The sequence below is a fragment of the Lucilia sericata genome, unplaced genomic scaffold (genome assembly GCF_015586225.1).
Source record: "Lucilia sericata isolate MDLA Ls3-8-SP2 unplaced genomic scaffold, ASM1558622v1 Contig001034F_arrow, whole genome shotgun sequence".
Classification (NCBI taxonomy): domain Eukaryota; kingdom Metazoa; phylum Arthropoda; class Insecta; order Diptera; family Calliphoridae; genus Lucilia; species Lucilia sericata.
The window spans coordinates 45,728-71,895 of NW_023995015.1; the positions used below are offsets into that span (position 1 = coordinate 45,728).

The 26,168-nt window shown below is 28.1% G+C and overlaps 1 protein-coding gene across 1 annotated transcript in view; it reads left to right on the plus strand.

Moving 5' to 3' along the window:
• The window catches only part of LOC119609675 (frequenin-1-like), a 73,890-nt gene that overhangs the window by 35,273 nt on the left and 12,449 nt on the right, over window positions 1-26,168 (plus strand). The window contains exon 2 of the mRNA XM_037964547.1: window positions 10,475-10,805. Within this exon, the coding sequence (XP_037820475.1) occupies window positions 10,742-10,805 (64 nt within the window). The 5' untranslated portion in view covers window positions 10,475-10,741. The remainder of the gene's footprint in view (window positions 1-10,474; window positions 10,806-26,168) is intronic.

Consider the following 26,168-nt stretch of genomic DNA (forward strand, 5'->3'; position numbering starts at 1 on the left):
TGTGTTTTATAAAAGTCTATTTTCTATTATGTGAGCACAGTTGTATAGAAATAAAATTTTGCTATTTGATAATGAAATCGAAGATAATTTCTAAATTAACTTCGATTGATACTTTAGATATTTTTGCTTTATTTATTGATAAAGTTACTTACTGTCTAATTAATAGTTTTAACCAGTAGAGTTGTCGGTTCTCCTATCGGACACGTACAGTTGGTGGATATGGGGACCTTGTCTTGGAAATGGACAAAAGCGCTGATGCAAGTTCGAGTGATGATAGACTTGCTAAGTGAACACGTTTGAGAGTGGAACATTTCTTTCTTCTTCCAAACCCCTTACATTATTTCCATTTCCTTCTTCTCTATCTTCACTTCGGTTGGTAACAGTGCAGAAAAGTAATTTCTGATTAAATAGAACTATTCGCTAATAGCTCTCAACCGGTGCCAGGAAATGGATCGGTTATAATTGTTATAATTCACTCTTGGGAGCCAAATATAAAATTCAAACATAAACACAAATCAACATTTGGGGAAATCCAAGCTAATAGACTGCAAGTATCCATCCATGTAACCATCTGATGATAGTCTAGTCCGATAGCATTACAATTAATACACTCGTAGTAGAAAATAGCTCAGCAGCTCCAAAATCTCTGCGGAGCAAGCAGGTGCTCCTTCGATATCTGTATAAATATCTAGGAAAAATCATTGCAATTCCCTGTCAAAATATTTCTAACTCTTTTTATGTAAATATATCGAACACTTAGTTATTGCTTTAGTGGATTCAAATATTAAAACTGTCGGATATAATGTTAAAAGATTGGGTTCCGTACGATGATTGGGGTCTTCAGGATTTTAAGACAGACATACAGACGATGATTGTGGTCTTCAGGATTTTGAGACAGACAGATAGACGATGATTATGGTCTTCAGGATTTTGAGACAGACGGACAGACGATGATTGTGGTCTTCAGGATTTTGAGACAGACATACAGGCAAGATTTGGATCCGTACGATGTTTGTGGTCTACAGGATTTTGAGACAGACAGACAGACAGACGATGATTGTGCTCTTCAGGATTTTGAGACAGACAGACAGATGATGATTGTGGTCTTCAGGCAAGATTGGGATCCGTACGATGTTTGTGATCTACAGAATACTGAGACAGACAGACAGACAGACAGACAGACAGACAGACAGACAGACAGACAGACAGATAGATAGACAGACAGATAGATAGATAGACAGACAGACGATGATTGCGGTCTTCAGGATTTTGAGACAGACATACAGACATGATTGGGATCTGTACGATGTTGGTGGTCTACACGATTTTGAGACAGACAGACAGACAAACTGACAGTACAGATAAAAAAACTGATTTAAACATTTACAATCCCATGTACATACAGTCATCGCTATCTATAAGGTTCAAAGTATATATAAAGTTGTACGTTGAGAACTTCTGACATTTCTACTTGTTGTAAATATATAAAATTTCGGATTTATTAATTAATTTCGTTTCATGGAAATTTGCCTTGTATGCTGCAATTCGATCATAAGGTTGATGGATGGACGTACAAAAAATAATTGCAAGTATTTCTCTTAGTTTCAATTCGTAAATTGAAATATTTCGATTTGTTTCAAATAACTATTGTTTTACAGCAATAATTTTCTTAGTTAGATGAATACTTTGTTAGTTTTTATACCAATCATTTATTTGTGTCTGATGCCGTAACATTTGCGAAACTCACTTAAAGCTCCGCCTTTCCTATATTTTTCATTCATCTGTTTTTTTTTTATTTTTAATTTATGTGCAGCATATTATTTATTATTATTCCTTTTTTGTCTGCTTTTCTTTCAATATTTTTTTGTGGAATATTGATATTTTTTCCAATCCATTCTGTATACAAAAAGGCATATTAAACAGAATTGTACATTGTGGGTAATATGTAATGGATATAAAATGATGCGATATAAAATTTTTACTTACTTTTCATGTATTTTTTTTTCGACATGAATATAAAATATGGTTATGTGTAGGCTGGTTACTAAAAATTTTTTTCTCTAAGGCATAAGAGAAAAAAACTTAATAGTTTGAAAAATATGCATAAAGTTTTTTTGTAAAACAAACAAAAACTACAAATCTGTAATATACAAAGTAAACAGTGGGTGAAAATAATAAGAATTTTTTTACTTAAAAGTAAACACAGTTTTCTGGCTATAGAAACAACAAAATTCTTATTTAATAAGTTTTTAAAAAAATCCTTGAAAAATATATTAAAAGTATATTCCTTATAGTATCCTCTTTATTAAACTTTACTGTTGATGTATATTTTTTTTTACATTTCCAAATACTTGTTTTCTTTACCATTTTTATATAACATCCTTTCAAATATTGATTGAATATTAATGTTTTCTCTTTTTTTGCAAGAAAAAAGGGGAAAATAAGTTTTTTTTTTTGCTCTTTCCTATCATACAGTTATTGTCACTGCTGTCACATAAATAATAATGAGGATGATGGGTCAACCATAAACAAAACATTGAGGCTAAAATAACCAGAAATTTCTCTTCAAACATAAATTTGTATGCTGTATCCGTATGAATATTAATAACTTGTTAAATAAAGTGTTTATTTTACAAAACACATGTGACAGTTAGTAAAGTGTAAAAAAAACTTTTGCAGAGAAAAACATTTGCATTGATAGATATTAAAAAAAAAAAACAGAATTTTTACAAATTTACATAAACATATTGTTGGCGTTACGGATAAAATTGTAATTTTTGCTTGAAAAAAATTTAAAATTTTAATTTTTGAGTGAAATTTTTAACACATACATGTATAACTTAATAAAACAATAAGCTAAAATAATTAAAAGTTTTTTAATCCATTCACTCATGTCTACAAATTGAGTAAATAAGTTTCCCCATTTACAATACGTCATATATGTACGTATGAGTTATTTTTAATTCAACATCATCATTAAATATAACTCATACGTTAACAATTAAATTTATAGCACATTCATAACGTACATATTGTTCTGTTCATACTTTAGTTTTAATAAACATTTTAATAAAAATTCATTGTATGGTTAAAACAATGACAGCAAACAATTCTTTTATAATAAACATTTTAAAATATTTTGTTCAGTTTTATGATTATCGTATCAAATATTTTGTATAACTTAAAAATGTGGGATTCACAAAAGATGGCGTATCTTTCGAATGCGACATTTGGTTTCAGTAACTTATGTCACGGGTTCAATTCTGCCATTTATTCCTACTTTTATACACATCACCTTCGTGACCCCCGGGGCATGTTTCCTTCATGAAAGATCCTCATCTTGGTGTATTGCAATCTCGGGGTAAAGAGGTACTACTATCTCTAATCTGCCGGGACTATAAACTGGTGATGTCACTTCACTCCTCGGCTAGTCCTTGGTATGATTTGACATGGGGATCACATAAGCTGGTACTAGGAGTGGCCAGTTGCCCGCAGTACTATGTGCTGGCTGGTCAGTTGGTTGAGGTTCCTTCGGGATTCACGTAATGTCTGTGGTATAAATCCAAAATCGCGGGGAGAATCTTGGTTTAAGGTCTGATATATCCTAAACCTAATGGGTTGGATAATTCTCACTTCAAATGACACAGGTCTGCGTACAAAGCAGCATATGTTGGATTCCTGAACCCGATCGGTATTTCTTACCGGTCGTTTAGTAGGACGGCGGTATATGCTGGGGACCGAACAGTGATTGAGTGTCATTCCGTAGAGAGATCTTTATGATCATGGGAATGGAACTGAATTGGTGAAAGATCGGGAAAGTCTCTATATATTAGAGCTAAGTACTGATTTAGTATGCCTTTTTAAGCTTCGGGGAAGTTTCTCGGTGCTGTTGCCATTTCAGCAGTATATATTGATTCATGCTACGCGACTAATTGTCGGGGAAATTACTGGGTTCAGTTGACTTTGGAAATTTCTACATCCTACATGTCACACTGATTCATTATTTTGGGTATTTTGGGCTGCCAAATACGTCTCTATGTGCTGTTGCCAAAACAACAGAGCCATCTCAGCAAAATATAAGGTCCAGGAATGCACTGGGGTGATGATGATGAGAATAGAAGATGATTAAAATGTTTGTAGGGACTCGACATTCCTCATGGCATCAATAGGATATTTTCACCTGATGTTGGGTCCGCCCCTTCTATCGACTCTAACCAGTGATTGCCTTCTCCTTTGTCGGGGTTAGATTGAGCTTGTCTTATGACACCTCTTATTCCCCAACGGAGCTACTATGGCAAGAGATTAGATTGCTCGAGTACTTCAGCAAAGTGCTTGTGCATGCCATGTACGGAAATTGACACCTGATATCTTCATAGAAGGATTCATGGGCGCATGGTAGACCGTTCTCAAGTCTACCCAGACCACCGTGAAATAAGTCCCTCAGGGCAGGTGTTCACGTTACGCTCTTCCACATTCATGACCTTCCTGACAAGGTTAGTACTATTGCATAGTAGGCCAGACACAAATTTTTAGCTCTATCAGTGAAGAACTGTCGTAGGTTGAGGGGGTCAAAGTTGGACATTTTGGTCATACAGGATTTTATCAAACGAGGGTAACTTTACACCTACTGATCCTAGTCTCAAGGACTTTAGATAGCCATTTTCAATCGAATAATTTTGTTATATTTTTGAAAAAAATTTAAATATTGACTTGAAATTTTTTATAGAAGATCAAAAAGTAACTTAGTATAGATTACATTTGGATCAAATTGTACCTGATATTTACATTTTTTTTTTGAATTTTATAAAAATTTTTATTTTAGAAATTCATGAAATATGTTATATATAATAAAATCATTATTTATTAAAAAAGCCTTATGAAATTTTCAAAATGGTCAAAAAAAATTCCGGAATTACCAAAAATTGGAGCGAAAATCGAAAAATTGTATTTTTTTTAAATTTTACCCATAGGATCCACATTTCTCTCGGGGCTCTGAAAATACTTTGGGATTAAAAATGGAACACATAAAGATTTCCAAAACTATTTTCAGTTTCCTGATCCCTGCTTTTGGATGTTAGAACATGTGGCCCAAAGATGAAATTTCGATAAAAAATAAGTCAAATTCAGAAGGGCGTAGGAGCTTGAATACAAAAATTTCGAGACAGATTGGTGTACTTTACAATAATTAGCAAAATACTCTCCCCACTATAGTGGTGTAGGTTATAATTACTATATGAAATGAACAGGAATCCCCGATAAAAATAGTCCTTTAGGATTATCCCAACATTTGTTACAGTACCACCTTAATATATAAATATTTAATACACAGTATTTGTTTTCAAAAAATTGTACTGTTTAATAACTTTTGACGTTGTACATGTGTAATAACATTCATTTCCTTTTAATTCTTTTACAAGAAATTTTTAAAATGTATTTTACAATTAATTTACACAATAATCAAAAATCATTACACTTAGTCTAACAATAATATTTATTCTAGAAAAAGTTGTACATAGTTTTCTAGAAAATAAAACGTGACTTTTAATAGATTTCAAAGTTTTAAAATAATATCATAATCTTTTTGAAAGCTTACAGTGGTGTCTAAAAATATGAAGATATCTTTAAATATGAAGATGTGTGAACAAGATTACCATAGATTATATAAAGTGGAAAATGTTGTAAATTTTGGTCTATAATTTGAAGAAAATTAGCGATAAAAAATTCTTGCAAAAAAATTTTACATAAATATCTTAGACGATATTTGAAGAGATTTCCACTAAAATATTATATAGTTTCCTAAAACAGTATAGATAAGTTTATTCAAGCTTTCATAATCACTGTATTCACAATAAACTTACCATGTTGTACAAATGTATGATGTGAAAATTTCAAAAGAAGATGCATGTAAGTGATTATAGACTACAACTAAATACAATGTACACATTTGTTTGTTTTAGTTTTTCTATTAAAACGTACTTACGACTAAAATGAAAACGTGTAAATTGAGAATTATGTTATTTCGCTCTCTTCCTAACTTTAAATGCAGCAGCACAGTATACTTGCAACACCCTTACTTCTGTAGGAAAATAACCAGTCCTATGGATTAGATGCCGCTTGGGGGTGGTAGTAACACACTTTAGATGCCAGTGATTGTACAGTTTTTTCTACACTTCTTTTTTGTTCTATTATCCAAAAATGTTGTTTTAATTTCTAACTAGGTGCTCTTTACAATTCAGCCATGTGCGAGCTGTTCTGAATATGAATATTTAAATAGAGAAAAAAATCCAATCATTTTTTTTTTTTTTTTGGGTTTTTGCATAAAAAGCAGGTGAAATTTTAGTATGAAAGGAAATTGTACGCCTTTATGCCTCTAATGTATGTCACGATTATTTTAATAGAATTTTAAATTATTTCAATGGCCTGAAACAAATTCCAGGTTGAATGGATTTTGGTTAACTTAAAATCTAGAATAAATTTTCACCTTTTTTTGCTAAAAAATGAATTTAAAAATTTATGGAGAAAAAAAGTAAATGAAAAATTTTTATTGTAAAAATATCTTATTCTTTTCAAAGCCAACTTAAACAATATTATTTCTTGCCTTTTGTTCATTTAAAATTAAATATAAACTTTATAAAATGTTTTTTTTTTCTCCTTCTGTTTAACATTAATTTATTTCACTTTTAATACTGTATTTTTTTGTAATTTACGTTCACTTTTTCCCTAAGCTTTTAAGCCTCTTTGACACCCATAATAACCAAGATTTATCAATGACACAGCTGCCCAGTACTTTAACCACATACTTATTTCCAACTGTTATATATACATATCCAATGACCAACCATTATTTTTACCATACCATTGCTACATACATATGTATCTATATATTGGAAAATAAAACTGGATCCATCCGTTTCTTTTGTTATTTTTGATTTAATTGTTGTTTGTGAAGTGTGTCTGTTTGTTGTGAAATCGAAATGAAATTAATAAAAATACTAGAGATAAAAATCCCATTGAGTGATTTGCCAGCTTTAATTGATGTCTATGAAGAAATACATAATTGAATTCTGGAATGTGTTATAGGTTTGTGTTGGGAGTGAAAAATACTTTTGGTTGTTAATAATATCAATGTGACAGTCAACACTTCGATAAATTTGAGAGGAAATTCTTAAGAGTATAACTTTAGATTTTCCCTAGACTTTAACAATATATATTATCCTTGTTTAACAATAAAGAGAAACTATAAAAAACGAAGGCGTGTGACCTAGATTTTGTGAAAAAGAACTGAACTAGAACTGAACTAGAACTGAACTAGAACTGAACTAGAACTGAACTAGAACGGAACTAGAACTGAACTAGAACTGAATTAGAACTGAACTAGAACTGAACTAGAACTGACTAGAACTGAACTAGAACTGACTAGAACTGAACTAGAACTGAACTAGAACTGAACTAGAACTGAACTAGAACTGAACTAGAACTGAACTAGAACTGAACTAGAACTGAACTAGAACTGAACTAGAACTGAACTAGAACTGAACTAGAACTGAACTAGAACTGAACTAGAACTAGAACTGAACTAGAACTGAACTAGAACTGAACTAGAACTGAACTAGAACTGAACTAGAACTGAACTAGAACTGAACTAGAACTGAACTAGAACTGAACTAGAACTGAACTAGAACTGAACTAGAACTGAACTAGAACTAGAACTGAACTAGAACTGAACTAGAACTGAACTAGAACTGAACTAGAACTGAACTAGAACTGAACTAGAACTGAACTAGAACTGAACTAGAACTGAACTAGAACTGAACTAGAACTGAACTAGAACTGAACTAGAACTGAACTGAACTAGAACTGAACTGAACTAGAAACTGAACTAGAACTGAACTAGAACTGAACTAGAACTGAACTAGAACTGAACTAGAACTGAACTAGAACTGAACTAGAACTGAACTAGAACTGAACTAGAACTGAACTAGAACTGAACTAGAACTGAACTAGAACTGAACTAGAACTGAACTAGAACTGAACTAGAACTGAACTAGAACTGAACTAGAACTGAACTAGAACTGAACTAGAACTGAACTAGAACTGAACTAGAACTGAACTAGAACTGAACTAGAACTGAACTAGAACTGAACTAGAACTGAACTAGAACTGAACTAGAACTGAACTAGAACTGAACTAGAACTGAACTAGAACTGAACTAGAACTGAACTAGAACTGAACTAGAACTGAACTAGAACTGAACTAGAACTGAACTAGAACTGAACTAGAACTGAACTAGAACTGAACTAGAACTGAACTAGAACTGAACTAGAACTAGAACTGAACTAGAACTGAACTAGAACTGAACTAGAACTGAACTAGAACTAACTAGAACTGAACTAGAACTGAACTAGAACTGAACTAGAACTGAACTAGAACTGAACTAGAACTGAACTAGAACTGAACTAGAACTGAACTAGAACTGAACTAGAACTGAACTAGAACTGAACTAGAACTGAACTAGAACTGAACTAGAACTGAACTAGAACTGAACTAGAACTGAACTAGAACTGAACTAGAACTGAACTAGAACTGAACTAGAACTGAACTAGAACTGAACTAGAACTGAACTAGAACTGAACTAGAACTGAACTAGAACTGAACTAGAACTGAACTAGAACTGAACTAGAACTGAACTAGAAATGAACTAGAACTGAACTAGAACTGAACTATAAGTGAACTAGAAGTGAACTAGAACTGAACTAGAACTGAACTAGAAGTGAACTAGAAGTGAACTAGAACTGAACTAGAACTGAACTAGAACTGAACTAGAACTGAACTAGAACTGAACTAGAACTGAACTAGAACTGAACTAGAACTGAACTAGAACTGAACTAGAACTGAACTAGAACTGAACTAGAACTGAACTAGAACTGAACTAGAACTGAACTAGAACTGAACTAGAACTGAACTAGAACTGAACTAGAACTGAACTAGAACTGAACTAGAACTGAACTAGAACTGAACTAGAACTGAACTAGAACTGAACTAGAACTGAACTAGAACTGAACTAGAACTGAACTAGAACTGAACTAGAACTGAACTAGAACTGAACTAGAACTGAACTAGAACTGAACTAGAACTGAACTAGAACTGAACTAGAACTGAACTAGAACTGAACTAGAACTGAACTAGAACTGAACTAGAACTGAACTAGAACTGAACTAGAACTGAACTAGAACTGAACTAGAACTGAACTAGAACTGAACTAGAACTGAACTGAACTAGAACTGAACTAGAACAGAACTAGAATTGAACTAGAACTGAACTAGAACTGAACTAGAACTGAACTAGAACTGAACTAGAACTGAACTAGAACTGAACTAGAACTGAACTAGAACTGAACTAGAACTGAACTAGAACTGAACTAGAACTGAACTAGAACTGAACTAGAACTGAACTAGAACTTAACTAGAATTGAACTAGAATTGAACTAGGACTGAACTAGAACTGAACTAGAACTGAACTAGAACTGAACTAGAACTGAACTAGAACTGAACTAGAACTGAACTAGAACTGAACTAGAACTGAACTAGAACTGAACTAGAACTGAACTAGAACTGAACTAGAACTGAACTAGAACTGAACTAGAACTGAACTAGAACTGAACTAGAACTGAACATGAACACAGTACGTTTAAGTAATAAAGAATTACGAAACTTAATATAATTACCAGACCTGGGTAAATGCATTAAATGTGTTAATGCATTAACAATTTTTTGGAATCTTATATAAATATCATATTTAAAGCACACAAGTTTGAATGGAATATAGGAGTTATTAGAAAGGACTTTAACCTATTTAATTTTAGTTGTATTTAGTTAGATCGAGGCCTTTTGTGCTGTATTTTTATTTATGTTTATCAATTTTGATATATATTAATGTTAATGGAATATTAATGCATTAATTTTATTGCTTATTTAATGTTAATGTAAAATTAGTGCACTAAATTTAGATATATTTAATGTTAATGCAAAATTAATGCATTAATTTCAAAAATATTTAATGTTAATGTAAAATTAATGCATTAAATTCAAAAATATTTAATGTTAATGGAAATTTAATGCATTAAATTTTACAAATTTAATGTTAATGCTATATTTTTTAGATTAAATTATTTTTTTTTTTAATTTAATGTTAATGCAATATTAATGGAAATCGCCCAGGTCTGATAATTACACATACTTACGTACCGTATACAGTAATATTCTTAAAATAACACTAATAAAATCTGACATTGAAAAACTTTAATCAAATTTAAAGTCAAATTGAATTACATTTATTTTTTAAAAAAACATACAAATTTAAACATTTTAAACTAAAAATAATTTTTACCAAAATAAATCTTTATCCATACATAATACTTAAGCTTATAAAAACATAATAAAAAATAAAAATGTTTCTTCTTTTTATCTCTTTGCAGGATTTCATTTGTGTAGAAGATTATTAAAAGTGATACATAAATCCACATTTTTTAATGTATATATGTGGTTTGTTTAAAAGGAAAAATAAATAAGAATAAAGCCTTAAGTTAAAATAAAAGCAATAAATTTAAATAAAAATAAAAAGTGCTTTAAAAAATAAAAAAAATATATATTAAAAAGTGAAGGAATATAAGCAAAAAGTTTAGGAATATTTGTGTGTTTTCTTAAAAAAAAACTTAAAACAAACTAAAACCTAAGAAACAAAAATGGGCAAGAAAAATTCAAAATTGAAGCAAGACACCATTGATCGCTTGACAACGGATACATACTGTAAGTATTAACATTTATACAAGTATTTTAATTTTCTTTTATACAGTTTTCTTTTTTAAACATTTTTATAAAACCACTTAAAATTATAAGCGTAAATGTAATAAATTATATAAGAGTTTTCTTTTTATATTTAAAATTTAAAACTTGGCCGTTTATATTTTAGATTTTGTGTTTAATAATACAGAAAAAAAACACCCGAAAACAATGGCAACTACTTATTTGCATTTTGTTAAACCTAAACTGCTCTTCTTTCTTAGAAAAAGAAATGTTAAACCTTGAACTTGATTCTATTTAAAAAAGTTTTAATTTTTTTGTATTTAGTTTTCTTTTGTATTTTTTTGCTTAAAATGATGTGCCAAAATTTTGTGAAAACCATTTAATTGTATGTAAAGTAGTTATTCGAAATAGTCTTCTTTGTGAACATGTGTCTTCTTATAGACTAGACGGCTTTGAAAGAAAGATTTGTTTATTTGTCATTATGACCATGACCATGACCATGACAAATTTGCATTAGAAATATTAAGTTAAAATATTTAAGAAATATTTAAGAAAATGTTTAAAGACATATTATTAAGTGGCATTATCAGTTTTCTTTTGTTTATAATTCAGCATTTTCAGCAGCATGCCCCATAATGGGTTAACATTCGTAAAATAATTTGTGTTGAAAATAATTGTTTACTTTTTCAAACGTATTTTGATTAGCTGCATCTGCCAGTATATTATCCATAAAATTTCAACATATGAAAATAATTTGATTTTTTATATAATCATATAATATTTGCCAACTATGCAATAAAAACATGATAAAAATTTCATACAATTTTATTATAAAATATTTTTTTTTTCACTTATTTTTTCAGCTATTAGCCATACAATAAATATGTGTTATAATGTTGATAATTTGAATGAAAATATTTATTAAAATAAAACTCTATCCATAACAACATTGATTTTCCATGAATGCAATTGTTTACGTATGAGCATTTTTTTAATTGATGATGAATTAAAAATAACTCATACGCCTGTAAAGTATTGCATATTAGATATTTTTTTATTATTAAGCGGTTGTGCTGATGTCTGTAACACCCAAAAATAAACCCACCTTAAATGTACTAATTTGCTCAGCCGATTTAGCTATGTTCTGCGTCGATTTAGTTATGTCCGTCTGTGTGACCTTGTAAAACTTGAACCCTCGCTACAGGTCGCAATTTTCAAGATAATTTGATCAAATTTGGCACATACTCTTCTTTTAACCCAAGGTTAAAATGCTTAAAATCGGTCTATTATTTCACTCCCTTCAACAAAAATTAACAAAACTTAGCTTTATATAAGTCCAATTTTCATAATGATCCGACCTCACTTGATCCTAGCCCATATACACATTTTCATTCAGAAAATTACTTGAAGACCAATGTTCACTTACAAACAAATATCACGTTGAAACTCTTCATAGAAAATGGTTAGTTAGTTGGTCAGTTAGTTAGTTAGTTAGTTAGTTAGTTAGTTAGTTAGTTAGTTAGTTAGTTAGTTAGTTAGTTAGTTAGTTAGTTAGTTAGTTAGTTAGTTAGTTAGTTAGTTAGTTAGTTAGTTAGTTAGTTAGTAGTTAGTTAGTTAGTAGTTAGTTAGTTAGTTAGTAGTTAGTAGTTAGTTAGTTAGTTAGTTAGTTAGTTAGTTAGTTAGTTAGTTAGTTAGTTAGTTAGTTAGTTAGTTAGTTAGTTAGTTAGTTAGTTAGTTAGTTAGTTAGTTAGTTAGTTAGTTAGTTAGTTAGTTAGTTAGTTAGTTAGTTAGTTAGTAGTTAGTTAGTTAGTTAGTTAGTTAGTTAGTTAGTTAGTTAGTTAGTTAGTTAGTTAGTTAGTTAGTTAGTTAGTTAGTTAGTTAGTTAGTTAGTTAGTTAGTTAGTTAGTTAGTTAGTTAGTTAGTTAGTTAGTTAGTTAGTTAGTTAGTTAGTTAGTTAGTTAGTTAGTTAGTTAGTTAGTTAGTTAGTTAGTTAGTTAGTTAGTTAGTAGTTAGTTAGTTAGTTAGTTAGTTAGTTAGTTAGTTAGTTAGTTAGTTAGTTAGTTAGTTAGTTAGTTAGTTAGTTAGTTAGTTAGTTAGTAGTTAGTTAGTTAGTTAGTTAGTTAGTTAGTTAGTTAGTTAGTTAGTTAGTTAGTTAGTTAGTTAGTAGTTAGTTAGTTAGTTAGTTAGTTAGTTAGTTAGTTAGTTAGTTAGTTAGTTAGTTAGTTAGTTAGTTAGTTAGTTAGTTAGTTAGTTAGTTAGTTAGTTAGTAGTTAGTTAGTTAGTTAGTTAGTTAGTTAGTTAGTTAGTTAGTTAGTTAGTTAGTTAGTTAGTTAGTTAGTTAGTTAGTTAGTTAGTTAGTTAGTTAGTTAGTTAGTTAGTAGTTAGTTAGTTAGTTAGTAGTTAGTTAGTTAGTTAGTTAGTTAGTTAGTTAGTTAGTTAGTTAGTTAGTTAGTTAGTTAGTTAGTTAGTTAGTTAGTTAGTTAGTAGTTAGTTAGTTAGTTAGTTAGTTAGTTAGTTAGTTAGTTAGTTAGTTAGTTAGTTAGTTAGTTAGTTAGTTAGTTAGTTAGTTAGTTAGTAGTTAGTTAGTTAGTTAGTTAGTTAGTTAGTTAGTTAGTTAGTTAGTTAGTTAGTTAGTAGTTAGTTAGTTAGTTAGTTAGTTAGTTAGTTAGTTAGTTAGTTAGTTAGTTAGTTAGTTAGTTAGTTAGTTAGTTAGTTAGTTAGTAGTTAGTTAGTTAGTTAGTTAGTTAGTTAGTTAGTTAGTTAGTTAGTTAGTTAGTTAGTTAGTTAGTTAGTTAGTTAGTTAGTTAGTTAGTTAGTTAGTTAGTTAGTTAGTTAGTTAGTTAGTTAGTTAGTTAGTAGTTAGTTAGTTAGTTAGTTAGTTAGTTAGTTAGTTAGTTAGTTAGTTAGTTAGTTAGTTAGTTAGTTAGTTAGTTAGTTAGTTAGTTAGTTAGTTAGTTAGTTAGTTAGTTAGTTAGTTAGTTAGTTAGTTAGTTAGTTAGTTAGTTAGTTAGTTAGTTAGTAGTTAGTTAGTTAGTTAGTTAGTTAGTTAGTTAGTTAGTTAGTAGTTAGTTAGTTAGTTAGTTAGTTAGTTAGTTAGTTAGTTAGTTAGTTAGTTAGTTAGTTAGTTAGTTAGTTAGTTAGTTAGTTAGTTAGTTAGTTAGTTAGTTAGTTAGTTAGTTAGTTAGTTAGTAGTTAGTTAGTTAGTTAGTTAGTTAGTTAGTTAGTTAGTTAGTTAGTAGTTAGTTAGTTAGTTAGTTAGTTAGTTAGTTAGTAGTTAGTTAGTTAGTTAGTTAGTTAGTTAGTTAGTTAGTTAGTTAGTTAGTAGTTAGTTAGTTAGTTAGTTAGTTAGTAGTTAGTTAGTTAGTTAGTTAGTTAGTTAGTTAGTTATGATTTATGTTAATTTTTCGTTTTTTTTTTCTTTTTTAATTAAATTTCTAGATCTGTCCGTCATTCTCTAAATATAGTTACATGAGTTGCAAAATTTAGAAAGTTCTGTTAAAAAAAGGAAAAAAAATAATGCTAAAAATACTACTAAGCTTTTAAACAAAAAAGTAACACTTGTCCACGTAGTAAAGCAGTGCAAAAATGGTAAAAACATTTCTGCTCGAACATAATTATTTCTAGGATTTCCTTAATTAATTAAATCATTTCTATTACTTTTAAACATCCTTCAGTCTCTCGTAATGCTTTATGGAAAAGTAATGAACATTTCCTTTTATTTTTTACTTTTATTCTTTCTTATTTACAATGTAACGCTTAACATTATCTGTCTGTTTCTCTTGTCTATGTAAAACGATTTTATGTCAAGCTGCTTTGTAAAATCAAATGCAAAGTTAGTTTTTTTCTTGCCATTCTATATTCAACTTTCAATTCATTCTTTAGTAATAAGACCTCTTTATTTCTTTTATTCACTTGTCATTTAGACAGTAGAACAATGCCTCTTGGTTTTATACATTATTATTTTTCAAAATCTAACAAAAACAAGATATTGCTTCAATTTACTTGTAGTCGTCCAAATAAAGCCAAACGATACTGTCTGTCATTTGCATAATATGGGGAAAAATATGCAAATATATTTTTGTTAGATGCCTTTGTTAAGAAATTGTTATCATTTTATGCTTTTGCTCTCTAAAGGCCAAAGAGATTTAAATGAAAAGACATTTTTTAAAATTAAGCCTCGGGTCAGAGACATTAAATTGACCATTGGTTTGTTAGGGACCAACTAAGTAAGCAGCTTTTTTTATGAAAATCATAAGGATCTACTTAGAGTTTTTAATAAATTGAAAAGCTGATTTTTTTGGAAATTGTTAAAAATAGAATTGAATAAATGTAAATATGCTATTGAATTTGAGTAACTTTTGTACACAAAGGTTATTGTGCACAAAAATGTTTAAAACATTTAACCCAAAATGTCATTTACATTTATTGGTCATCATGCAAAACCTGTCTTTAATTACATTGTATGGTATTTGTGTCTGTATTTGAATTTGTATTTATTTAATATACATTTGTATCATCCATTGCCATTGGTTTTGTTTTGTATAAATTCTTCTAAAATATTCATGTACTTTTATGGACATTTAAACTTTACATTCATATATTTCACCAAAAAATTTACTCATATAAATTTGCGGTTATTTTTCGCGTGTCCCTTTTGACACCACGAAATTAGTGTTGGCGTTATTTTGCCAACAAACAAACTGTAGTTAGTTTTATTTGTGTTTTTTCTATATATTTTCAATATTATTTTGGCATATACTGGTGTATGTATTTGTTAGTGTCATTATCATAAATTTTTTAAAATGCAGTTTTCAGTTTTTTTGACAACTGTCGCAGCGGAAGTTGTGGTTTCATTTTGTTTAACTGTTAAAATGTATAAATTATAGAAATTTTGATAATGTTGGTTTTGGTTGGTGGAGGAGTAGAAGGAGGAAGGAAGTAAAACATATTACGGAAATCATTATTTTGGGAGTGACAGACAGGTTTTTAATGTGTGTGTTTGTTTTTGGCGTTATAAATATGTATTTTATTTTTAAGTAATTATAATAAGTTTGTTGGTGTTTTATATAAAATATTTATGAAATATAAATTTTTTTAACACTTACCCAATAAAAACTTTCATTACCATTTTATGTCATTATTTTAACACGGTGATGTCATAGGAGTCAAGTACTTACCACAAACGATTACAAGTAATTAGAAAAAGTAGTCATTGTAAATCGCATGAGAAAACGTGCACAGCTTCTATATCTACATTGGCAGGAAGACTACTGAATTAGAAAGTATTTATATAACACATTATTAGTAAGACCTTATTAGACTACTTCTATGTAATCTAGACAATATGCAGTAGTCATTGAAAAGTATGTTGTTAGGTAAGTAATTACAATTTAAAGCCATTACCTAGTTTTTGCTGGGTATATCGTATGTAAATAAATGATGTAATGTTATTGTGAAATTTGTTTGAAGTTATCAATCCCAGCAAAAACTTTAATGAAGGCAAGTACTTACCACAATCGCTTACAAGTAATTAGAAAAATCAGTGAATGTAAGTCGTGTGATAAAACGTATTAAACTTTTATATCTTTAGGGAAAAGTTGACTAATGAATTAGAAGGTATTTATAAAACTAATTAATAATAAGACGTTATAAGACTACTTCTGCGTAATCAGAACAATATGTAATACTCATTGAAAGGCATGTTAGTAAGTAAGTGGTTATAATTGCAAGTTATTACCAAGTTTTTGCAGGGATTGAAGAAAAATTTTCTTAAGAAAAATAAAATAATTAAAAATCTTAATGCAATTATAAAAATCAATAATTTTACTAAGTTACTATCATGTTATCTTTCAAAATAACCCCTTATAAAATTCATTTAATTTATAAAATTGTCATAAATTTGTACATCCTTTCAGACATAAATGTACATGTGCACCATTTTATAAAAAACTGTTTTTTTTTATCACTCACAATGTTGGTCATTTAAATTTGTTACTCGTAATTAAAAACAATTGCAAATGTCAAGTGATGGTAAAATAAAAAAAGAAAAGAAGAGAAAAACGATGTATGTATCTCTTTAGTTTCCAAACCATAAAAAGAGAATGTCATTCATCATAATAGCACAACACTCTTATAAATACTACATAAACATGTCGTTTAAACACATAGTCAAACGCATTAAGTCTGGGTACCAACACGAAATGAAATAAATTCATACATAGTATCTTCATATATTAAGAGGTTTTGAGTTGAAGCTTAAAATAAAGTAAATTTTAATTGTGAAATTCTTTCGGGACCACCCTAATATGCATATCACGATGTACGTGTACTATATAAATGTGTATGTCCTCATACCTGTGGTTGTATAATTTTAATACTGTTCAACATAATAAATTTTCCCCCTGGAATAACACTGTAATAAAATTTCTATAGAGACTATGAGCCAAAGTTAAAAGCCACCACAACAAACATTAAGGATACAATGGGAAAAATACATAAAAAAGTTTATATACACACACACACACCTATACCTAGGCAGGCACATATACACACCATAAATGGTAGTTAAAACAAAAAGCGGAAAAGCAAGCAAGAGGAAACATGAATTCCCATAATAATATAAATAAATGTAGTATAATTTTAAATAAAAAAAAACAAAAAACGCGTAAAGATAAGACAAAAACAAATTAATGTTTAAAAATGGAAAATACAAATTTATAATACAATTTTGTTGCTTTTTTACTAAGTAGTAGTTTGATGTTGGTGTTTAGCAGTTTATAGCCGTGATATAGCAAAAAAGACTGGATTATAACACAAACAAAAAAAAAACTAAGTAATTTATGTATTTGTTGGAGTGTAAAAAGAAAATCATATCGGATTTTTATTAAAGATTAAACATAAGTAATATAAAATATAAATAATTAATTTAATAATTTTGACAAAAACAAACTGTCTTATTGGAAATTTATTGAGCATTTTCTATTTGAGAAAACTTATCGAAATTTTTCTATTAAATGGAAAATATTAACGAAAAAAAAGAAAAATTATCATAAATTGTCTAAAAAAGATATGAAATTTTCCATAAAACGAAAACTTAAAGAACATTTTCTTCAAACAAGAAAAATATATCGAAAATATTCTATTCAAAGAAAAGTTAACGAAAATTGTCTATAAAAAGAAAAGTCATCGAAAATTTTCTAAAAGAAAAATTTTATGAAAATTTCATATGGAGAAAAACTCTATCAAAAATTTTTCATAAGAAGAAACTATCGAAAATTTTCTATAGAAAGAAAATTTATTGAAAATTTTCTATAAAAAGAAAATTTATTAAAAATTTTCTATCGAAAGAAGTTGTGAGAATTTTCTTTAGAAAAAACTTTATTGAAAATTTTCTATAGAAAGAAAATTTGTTGAAAATTTTCTATAGAAAGAAAATTTATTGAAAATTTTCTATGGAAAGAAAATTTATTGAAAATTTTCTATATTGAAAACTTTCTATAGAAAGAAAATTTATTGAAAATTTTCTTAGAAAGAAAATTTATTGAAAAATTTCTGTGGAAAGAAAATTTACGGAAAATTTTCTATAGAAAGAAAATTTATTGAAAATTTTCTATAGAAAGAAAATTTATTGAAAATTGTCTATGGAAAGAAAATTTATTGAAAATTGTCTATGGAAAGAAAATTTATTGAAAATTTTCTATAGAAAGAAAATTTATTGAAAATTTTCTGTAGAAAGAAAATTTATTGAATATTTTCTATAGAAAGAAAATTTATAAGAAATTTCCTATGGAAAGAAAAATATTGAAAATTTTCTATAGAAAGATAATTTATTGAAAATTTTCTTAGAATGTAAATTTGTTAAAAGTTTTCTATAGAAAGAAAATTTATTGAAAATTTTCTATAGAAAGAAAATTTATTGAAAATTTTCTATAGAAAGGAAATTTATTGTAAATTTTCTATAGAAAGAAAATTTAATGAAAATTTATTGAAGGTTTTCTATAGAAAGAAAATTTTCCATAGGAAGAAAATTTAATAAAAATTTTGTATAGAAAGCAGATTTTTTAAAAAGAAAGAAAGAAACTTTATTGAAAATTTTCTATATAAACAAATTACTGAAAATTTTCTATAAAAAAAATTATTGAAAATTTTCTATAGATAAAAATTATTGAAAATTTTCTATAGAAAAAAATTACTGAAAATTTTCTATAGAAAAAAATTATTGAAAATTTCCTATAGAAAAAAATTATTAGAAAAAAATTATTATTATAGAAAAAAATTATTGAAAATTTTCTATAGAAAAAAATCATTGAAAATTTATCGAAAATTTTCTATAGAAAGAAAATTTGAAAATGTTCTATAGGATGAAAATTCTTCAAAAAAATTTTCTATAGAAATAAAATTTATCGAAAATTTGAAGGAAAATTTTCTATAGAAGGAAAATTTATCGTAAATTTTTTAAAAAGTAATTTTATTGAAAATTTTCTATAAACCAAATTTTAATGAAAATTTTTTATAAAAACAAAATTAATCGCAAATTATCTATAAAAACTAAATTTATCGAAAATTTTCTAAATCTATAAAGAAATGTATCGTAAGTTTCCATAAAAATAAAATTTACCACAAATTTTTTAAAAAATAAAATTTTTCAAAAATTTTTTATAAACAGAAAATTTATAAAAAATTTATATTAAAAGAACGTTTTATAAAAAAAAAATTATAGAAATAAATTTTTTATATTTTTATAAAATACCTTATTTTTACTTTTCCAAAAAGAAAATTTATAGAAAAATATGCCTATAATATTTGACAGCTAAGAGACAGTAAATCAAATTTAATCTTTGACACATTACTTGTTTTATTAATTCCACAACCCAATTTTAACAAATATAACCCCTTAACAATACTAAAATATTTAACATTATTATTGTGTAACAGAAATAAAAACCTCCCATAGATTCCCATAAAAATATTTATGATGTACAAAGGACCTCAATGAAACTATTAATTATAATCCTTGTGGTGTTTGAAATAAAATAATTAATGTTATTTTATGTAAAACAATAATAGGATCATCCTTCCTTCTGCCACCCCTCTAGGGTATAATATTCAAAAACAATTTCGAAATTTATATGCACAGTTGTTGGCCATTAACTTACGAAATGAGAGCTTACAAAACATATTTAACACAGTTACTGCTTATTCAACCAGAAAACAGAAAAAAAAACACGAAATGTAAACTTTGCAAAAACTTTTACTCCTTTAACTCATTTAATAGGCTTAATTTCAGTTATATTTATAGTATATGTCTGTCTGTAGTGTGTATTTCGGGGGTAAAAGTTTTAATAAATAATGTTTATAAATTGGCTTAATTAGTTGTAAAAGATGTAGAAGATGACGCTGAAGTAGAAGCAGTAAGAGCAGCAACAGAAATTATTAATGAAAACTTTGTATTTATTAAATACACTAAATGGCCTGCTGTTTGAACAAATTTTTAAGGTTTACCACATCATTAAATAAGTGGAAAAAATAATAAGATACAAAAAAAAATACTGTAAAAAGAGGAGAAATTGTAGCAACTTTATTATCATTTGATGATTAATGATGATATTTTAATTTGGCAAACTACGAAAAGAATTAAATACTAGTTTGTTAATAAGTATACGTATGTATGTATGTATGTATGTATGTATGTTATGTATGTATGTATGTATGTATGTATGTTATGTATGTATGTATCGTATGTATGTATGTATGTATGTATGTAGTATATGTATGTATTGTATGTATGTATGTATGTATTATGTATGTATGTATGTATGTATGTATGTATGTATGTATGTATGTATGTATGTATGTATGTATGGTATGTATGTATGTATGTATGTATGTATGTATGTATGTATGTATGTATGTATGTATGTATGTATGTATGTATGTATGTATGTATGTATGTATGTATGTATGTATGTATGTAGTATGTATGTATGTATGTATGTATGTATGTATGTATGTATGTATGTATGTATGTATGTATGTATGTATGTATGTATGTATGTATGTATGTATGTATGTATGTATGTATGTATGTATGTATGTATGTATGTATGTATGTATGTATGTATGTATGTATGTATGTATGTATGTATGTATGTATGTATGTATGTATGTATGTATGTATGTATGTATGTATGTATGTATGTATGTATGTATGTATGTATGTATGTATGTATGTATGTATGTATGTATGTATGTATGTATGTTGTATGTATGTATGTATGTATGTATGTATGTATGTATGTATGTATGTATGTATGTATGTATGTATGTATGTATGTATGTATGTATGTATGTATGTATGTATGTATGTATGTATGTATGTATGTATGTATGTATGTATGTATGTATGTATGTATGTATGTATGTATGTATGTATGTATGTATGTATGTATGTAGTATGTATGTATGTATGTATGTATGTATGTATGTATGTATGTATGTATGTATGTATGTATGTATGTATGTATGTATGTATGTATGTATGTATGTATGTATGTATGTATGTATGTATGTATGTATGTAGTATGTATGTATGTAGTTGTATGTATGTTGTATGTATGTATGTATTGTATGTATGTATGTATGTATGTATGTATGTATGTATGTATGTATGTATGTATGTATGTATGTATGTATGTATGTCTGTATGTATGTATGTATATGTATGTATGTATGTATGTATGTATGTTACCATATATAATCTGGTTATAATATATGTTGGTTCCATATTTTTATGTCCTACACCACTATAGTGGGGGGTATTATACGTTTGTGCTGACGTTTGTAACACACAAAAATATTGGTCCTACACCCACCGATCGATTCAGAATCATTTTTTTAATCGATTAAGACATGTCCGTCCGTCTGTCCGGCTGGCTGTCCATGTAAACCTTGTGCGCAAGGTACAGACCGCAAAATAATATGACGAAACTTGGACCAAGCATGTTTTTTTGGCACAGGGACAAAGCCTATTGAAAATGGTTGAAATCGGTCCATTATTTCACCTAGCCCCCATACAACCGTACCTTCCGATTTGGGCTTTTTATGCCATAATTACGTCAAATATACTATTATCTTTCTAAAAATTGGCACAAATAAGTTTTATATAAGTATAAATGACACTGCAGATTTTCGTAATGATCGGCCCTTATTTGACCCTAGCCCCCATACAAACCCCCCTTCAAAAAATGTCTTAAACGTCTAAAATTGACTTGTAACCATTTGTATCGCAATGAAACTCAACAAAGCTAACTGCTATTTAAAAATATTAAAAATATCCTTTTCCCAAATTTAATGAGGATCGGCCCGTGTTTGACCTATACTCCTATATAAAGCCTCATTTAGAAAATTTGTTTTTTATCAATAAATTGCTTAAATACTTTGGAATTAAGGTAAAATTCAACATAAAAGTTTATTTATGAAAAATGAAAATTTTTAAAATATACTCATGGTGGAGGGTATTATATGGTCGGCCATAATTTTTTTAAGAAATTTCTGAAAAGTATCACCTACGATTTTATTCGTTTTTTTTCTAGTGTATTACAGATATTGATCCAGTTTTTCTTACTTTATTAATAATAAAGAACATTTCCTTTCTATAACGATTCTCATTTGTGGCTGAAATAGATCACGTTTTACGTAAATGTATAATAACATCAGTACTAATTTAAAAGTTCTTTAAAAAAAATTCTTATACGTAAGGATACTAGAATATAAAATTTCTAAACAATTTCATTTAAAATACAAAATCCTAACATGAGAATAAGAAAAAACAAGGATTAAAATTCCAAATGCGTAAGAGTTTGTTGAACAAATGTAGACATCTACACATCTGTGGCAGATGTAAAGATAAAAAGATACAACACTAACACATAAACTTTACTTTAATGTATTAAATAGAAAACAAACCAACAGTATGTTGCTGCATAAACATGTAGAGGTGTTTTAAGGATAACAATTTTAAACACACACACACACAGAAATACTTTAATATGAGATTGTTTGTGTACCCTGCAGTTCGACAAAGAGTCAATGCATCCGAAAAACACAGTGATTTCCACTAACGTCTAACCACCTGGTTTGCTTTAATTTGTCTTTCGTCACCGATGTACTCTTTGTAAGCGAGAGTGAAGATAATCGTCACTTTAGTGTGCCCTTTGTAAGCGAGAAAGGGGACACTTAAGAAGCACTTCTCTGCCTCTTCCTAACCTATGGAGTGACGATTGACTTCCTCGTAGGACAAGCACATGTTAAAATAGCCAGTCACCTGGACAGTTGGTGGCTAGGTGTAACCCTATGTGGTAGGTTAAATAGGGAGTTCGGGACTGTCCGACCGAACTGCTGGATATTGTAAGGAAAAAGTTAATATACATATAAGGATAATGTATACAAGCTTAAGAATGTTTGTATCTGTCTAATACATATTGTAAAACACAATTAAATACATTAAGATTCTAGTTAGAATTCCTGGCATCAATGAAAATTATACGCACTATACACAAACATACATTCATATATAAAATTCCAAAGGAATAAGGTGGCCAAGTATATTTAACTATATAAAATGTTATCTTTACACCCTTAGTTAAAGTATGTATTACGAAAGTAAAGGAAAGGTCACCTTAACTAAATTTTAAATTTCTAATACTCTTAAAATATCTACCTTATATTTCAATTCATTTACCAACACCAAATCAAAATGTCTAGCTTACGTGTCTACAATACTAAGACCCTCAAAACTAACAGCATTTTCCATTTTAATCCCCATTTTTATACAATATTTCAAAGTGTTTTTAGGAAACGGCAGAAAACATGTTTAGAAAATAGTTGAAAGTAATAAAATTTCATAGACCTTCATTAATAACAGCTCATTAATTTTACCTTGAACTGGTTGTAAGTTTTAGTTGAAAAACCCCCCAAATATTTTAAGTATAAATAACAAAATGATATTTATGCTCGCACTAGAACAATAAAATTAATGGGGGAGGCCAGCTGTTTTCAAAAATGTATTTTTCGTTATGAAAATGTCAATAACTGATATTATAGTTATTTAAACATAAATTTAATTATAATGGCACACAGTTATTGGTATGTATTTGTATTAGAAAGTTTTGTTAAATTCGGTTTATTTTGGGTTTGAAAGTGAGTTTAACTACCCTGTGGTTTTGAAAGTAGTAATTGCCGAAAGTTTTTTATCCACGGGGTGCGGTCAATAAAATTTTATGTAAAAAATCACAGTATTAAAGGTATACCAAACTATACCTTTCCAAATTACTCACTTATCTTAGATTTTAATAGTCAAATTAAAGCCTATATACATTAAGACATATTTTCAATAGTAAACAAAACTTATCGGTATAGTATGTATCAGAAAAATATAACGACATACCATCTGCATTGCTTAGAAGGAGTCTTGTAATGACCTTATACATATGTGAGTACTTACTTTTTATATCCTTCACCTTCGTGAGAACGGTATATATAAGTTCGTTATTCCGTATGTAATTTCGATCCTTATAGATAGTGTAGTCGACTCAGCCATGCCCGTCTGACCGTCAGTCTGTCTGTGCGTTTGTTTGTTGAAATCAGTTCTTAGAAGACCCCAGATATCTGCGAGATCCGACTCTTCAATATAAGTAAAAATCCGAAACAACCTTTAAATATGTATGTGTTGCTGTGTGTTGTTATTGAAACTTAAAATTAAGCATGTATAACCAGGAGTAAGTGAAAACCTTTTCAAAGGAACTATGTGGTAGTTAGTTAGTTAGTTAGTTAGTTGTTAGTTAGTTAGTTAGTTAGTTAGTTAGTTAGTTAGTTAGTTAGTTAGTTAGTTAGTTAGTTAGTTAGTTAGTTAGTTAGTTAGATAGATAGTTAGTTAGTTAGTTAGTTAGTTAGTTAGTTAGTTAGTAGTTAGTTAGTTAGTTAGTTAGTTAGTTAGTTAGTTAGTTAGTTAGTTAGTTAGTTAGTTAGTTAGTTAGTTAGTTAGTTAGTTAGTTAGTTAGTTAGTTAGTTAGTTAGTTAGTTAGTTAGTTAGTTAGTTAGTTAGTTAGTTAGTTAGTTAGTTAGTTAGTTAGTTAGTTAGTTAGTTAGTTAGTTAGTTAGTTAGTTAGTTAGTTAGTTAGTTAGTTAGTTAGTTAGTTAGTTAGTTAGTTAGTTAGTTAGTTAGTTAGTTAGTTAGTTAGTTAGTTAGTTAGTTAGTTAGTTAGTTAGTTAGTTAGTTAGTTAGTTAGTTAGTTAGTTAGTTAGTTAGTTAGTTAGTTAGTTAGTTAGTTAGTTAGTTAGTTAGTTAGTAGTTAGTTAGTTAGTTAGTTAGTTAGTTAGTTAGTTAGTTAGTTAGTTAGTTAGTTAGTTAGTTAGTTAGTTAGTTAGTTAGTTAGTTAGTTAGTTAGTTAGTTAGTTAGTTAGTTAGTTAGTTAGTAGTTAGTTAGTTAGTTAGTTAGTTAGTTAGTTAGTAGTTAGTTAGTTAGTTAGTTAGTTAGTAGTTAGTTAGTTAGTTAGTTAGTTAGTTAGTTAGTTAGTTAGTTAGTTAGTTAGTTAGTTAGTTAGTTAGTTAGTTAGTTAGTTAGTTAGTTAGTTAGTTAGTTAGTTAGTTAGTTAGTAGTTAGTTAGTTAGTTAGTTAGTTAGTTAGTAGTTAGTTAGTTAGTTAGTTAGTTAGTAGTTAGTTAGTTAGTTAGTTAGTTAGTTAGTTAGTTAGTTAGTTAGTTAGTTAGTTAGTTAGTTAGTTAGTTAGTTAGTTAGTTAGTTAGTTAGTTAGTTAGTAGTTAGTTAGTTAGTTAGTTAGTTAGTTAGTTAGTTAGTTAGTTAGTTAGTTAGTTAGTTAGTTAGTTAGTTAGTTAGTTAGTTAGTTAGTTAGTTAGTTAGTTAGTTAGTTAGTAGTTAGTTAGTTAGTTAGTTAGTTAGTTAGTTAGTTAGTTAGTTAGTTAGTTAGTTAGTTAGTTAGTTAGTTAGTTAGTTAGTTAGTTAGTTAGTTAGTTAGTTAGTTAGTTAGTTAGTTATTTAGTTAGATAGTTACACACCCAATAAAATAGTTTACATTTAAATAAATTCATTTTTGCCTTTGCAAGGGTTGCTTTAGTTTTAATGATTTAATACCTTTATGCCTTTGTTAAGTTACTATTCACTTTCCTATTTTTTCTTTATTTCGTCTATAAAATACCTTTTTAAACTTACAACACAAAATGTCATTATTTGGATACAATAGCGTAAAGTGTGTGCGTTGACCTAATAAAATTTTATATTACAACCCCAGATACCTCTACATTAAGATACATAGTATTGTAGTTAAATGAACCAGTTGTATTGGGTAATTT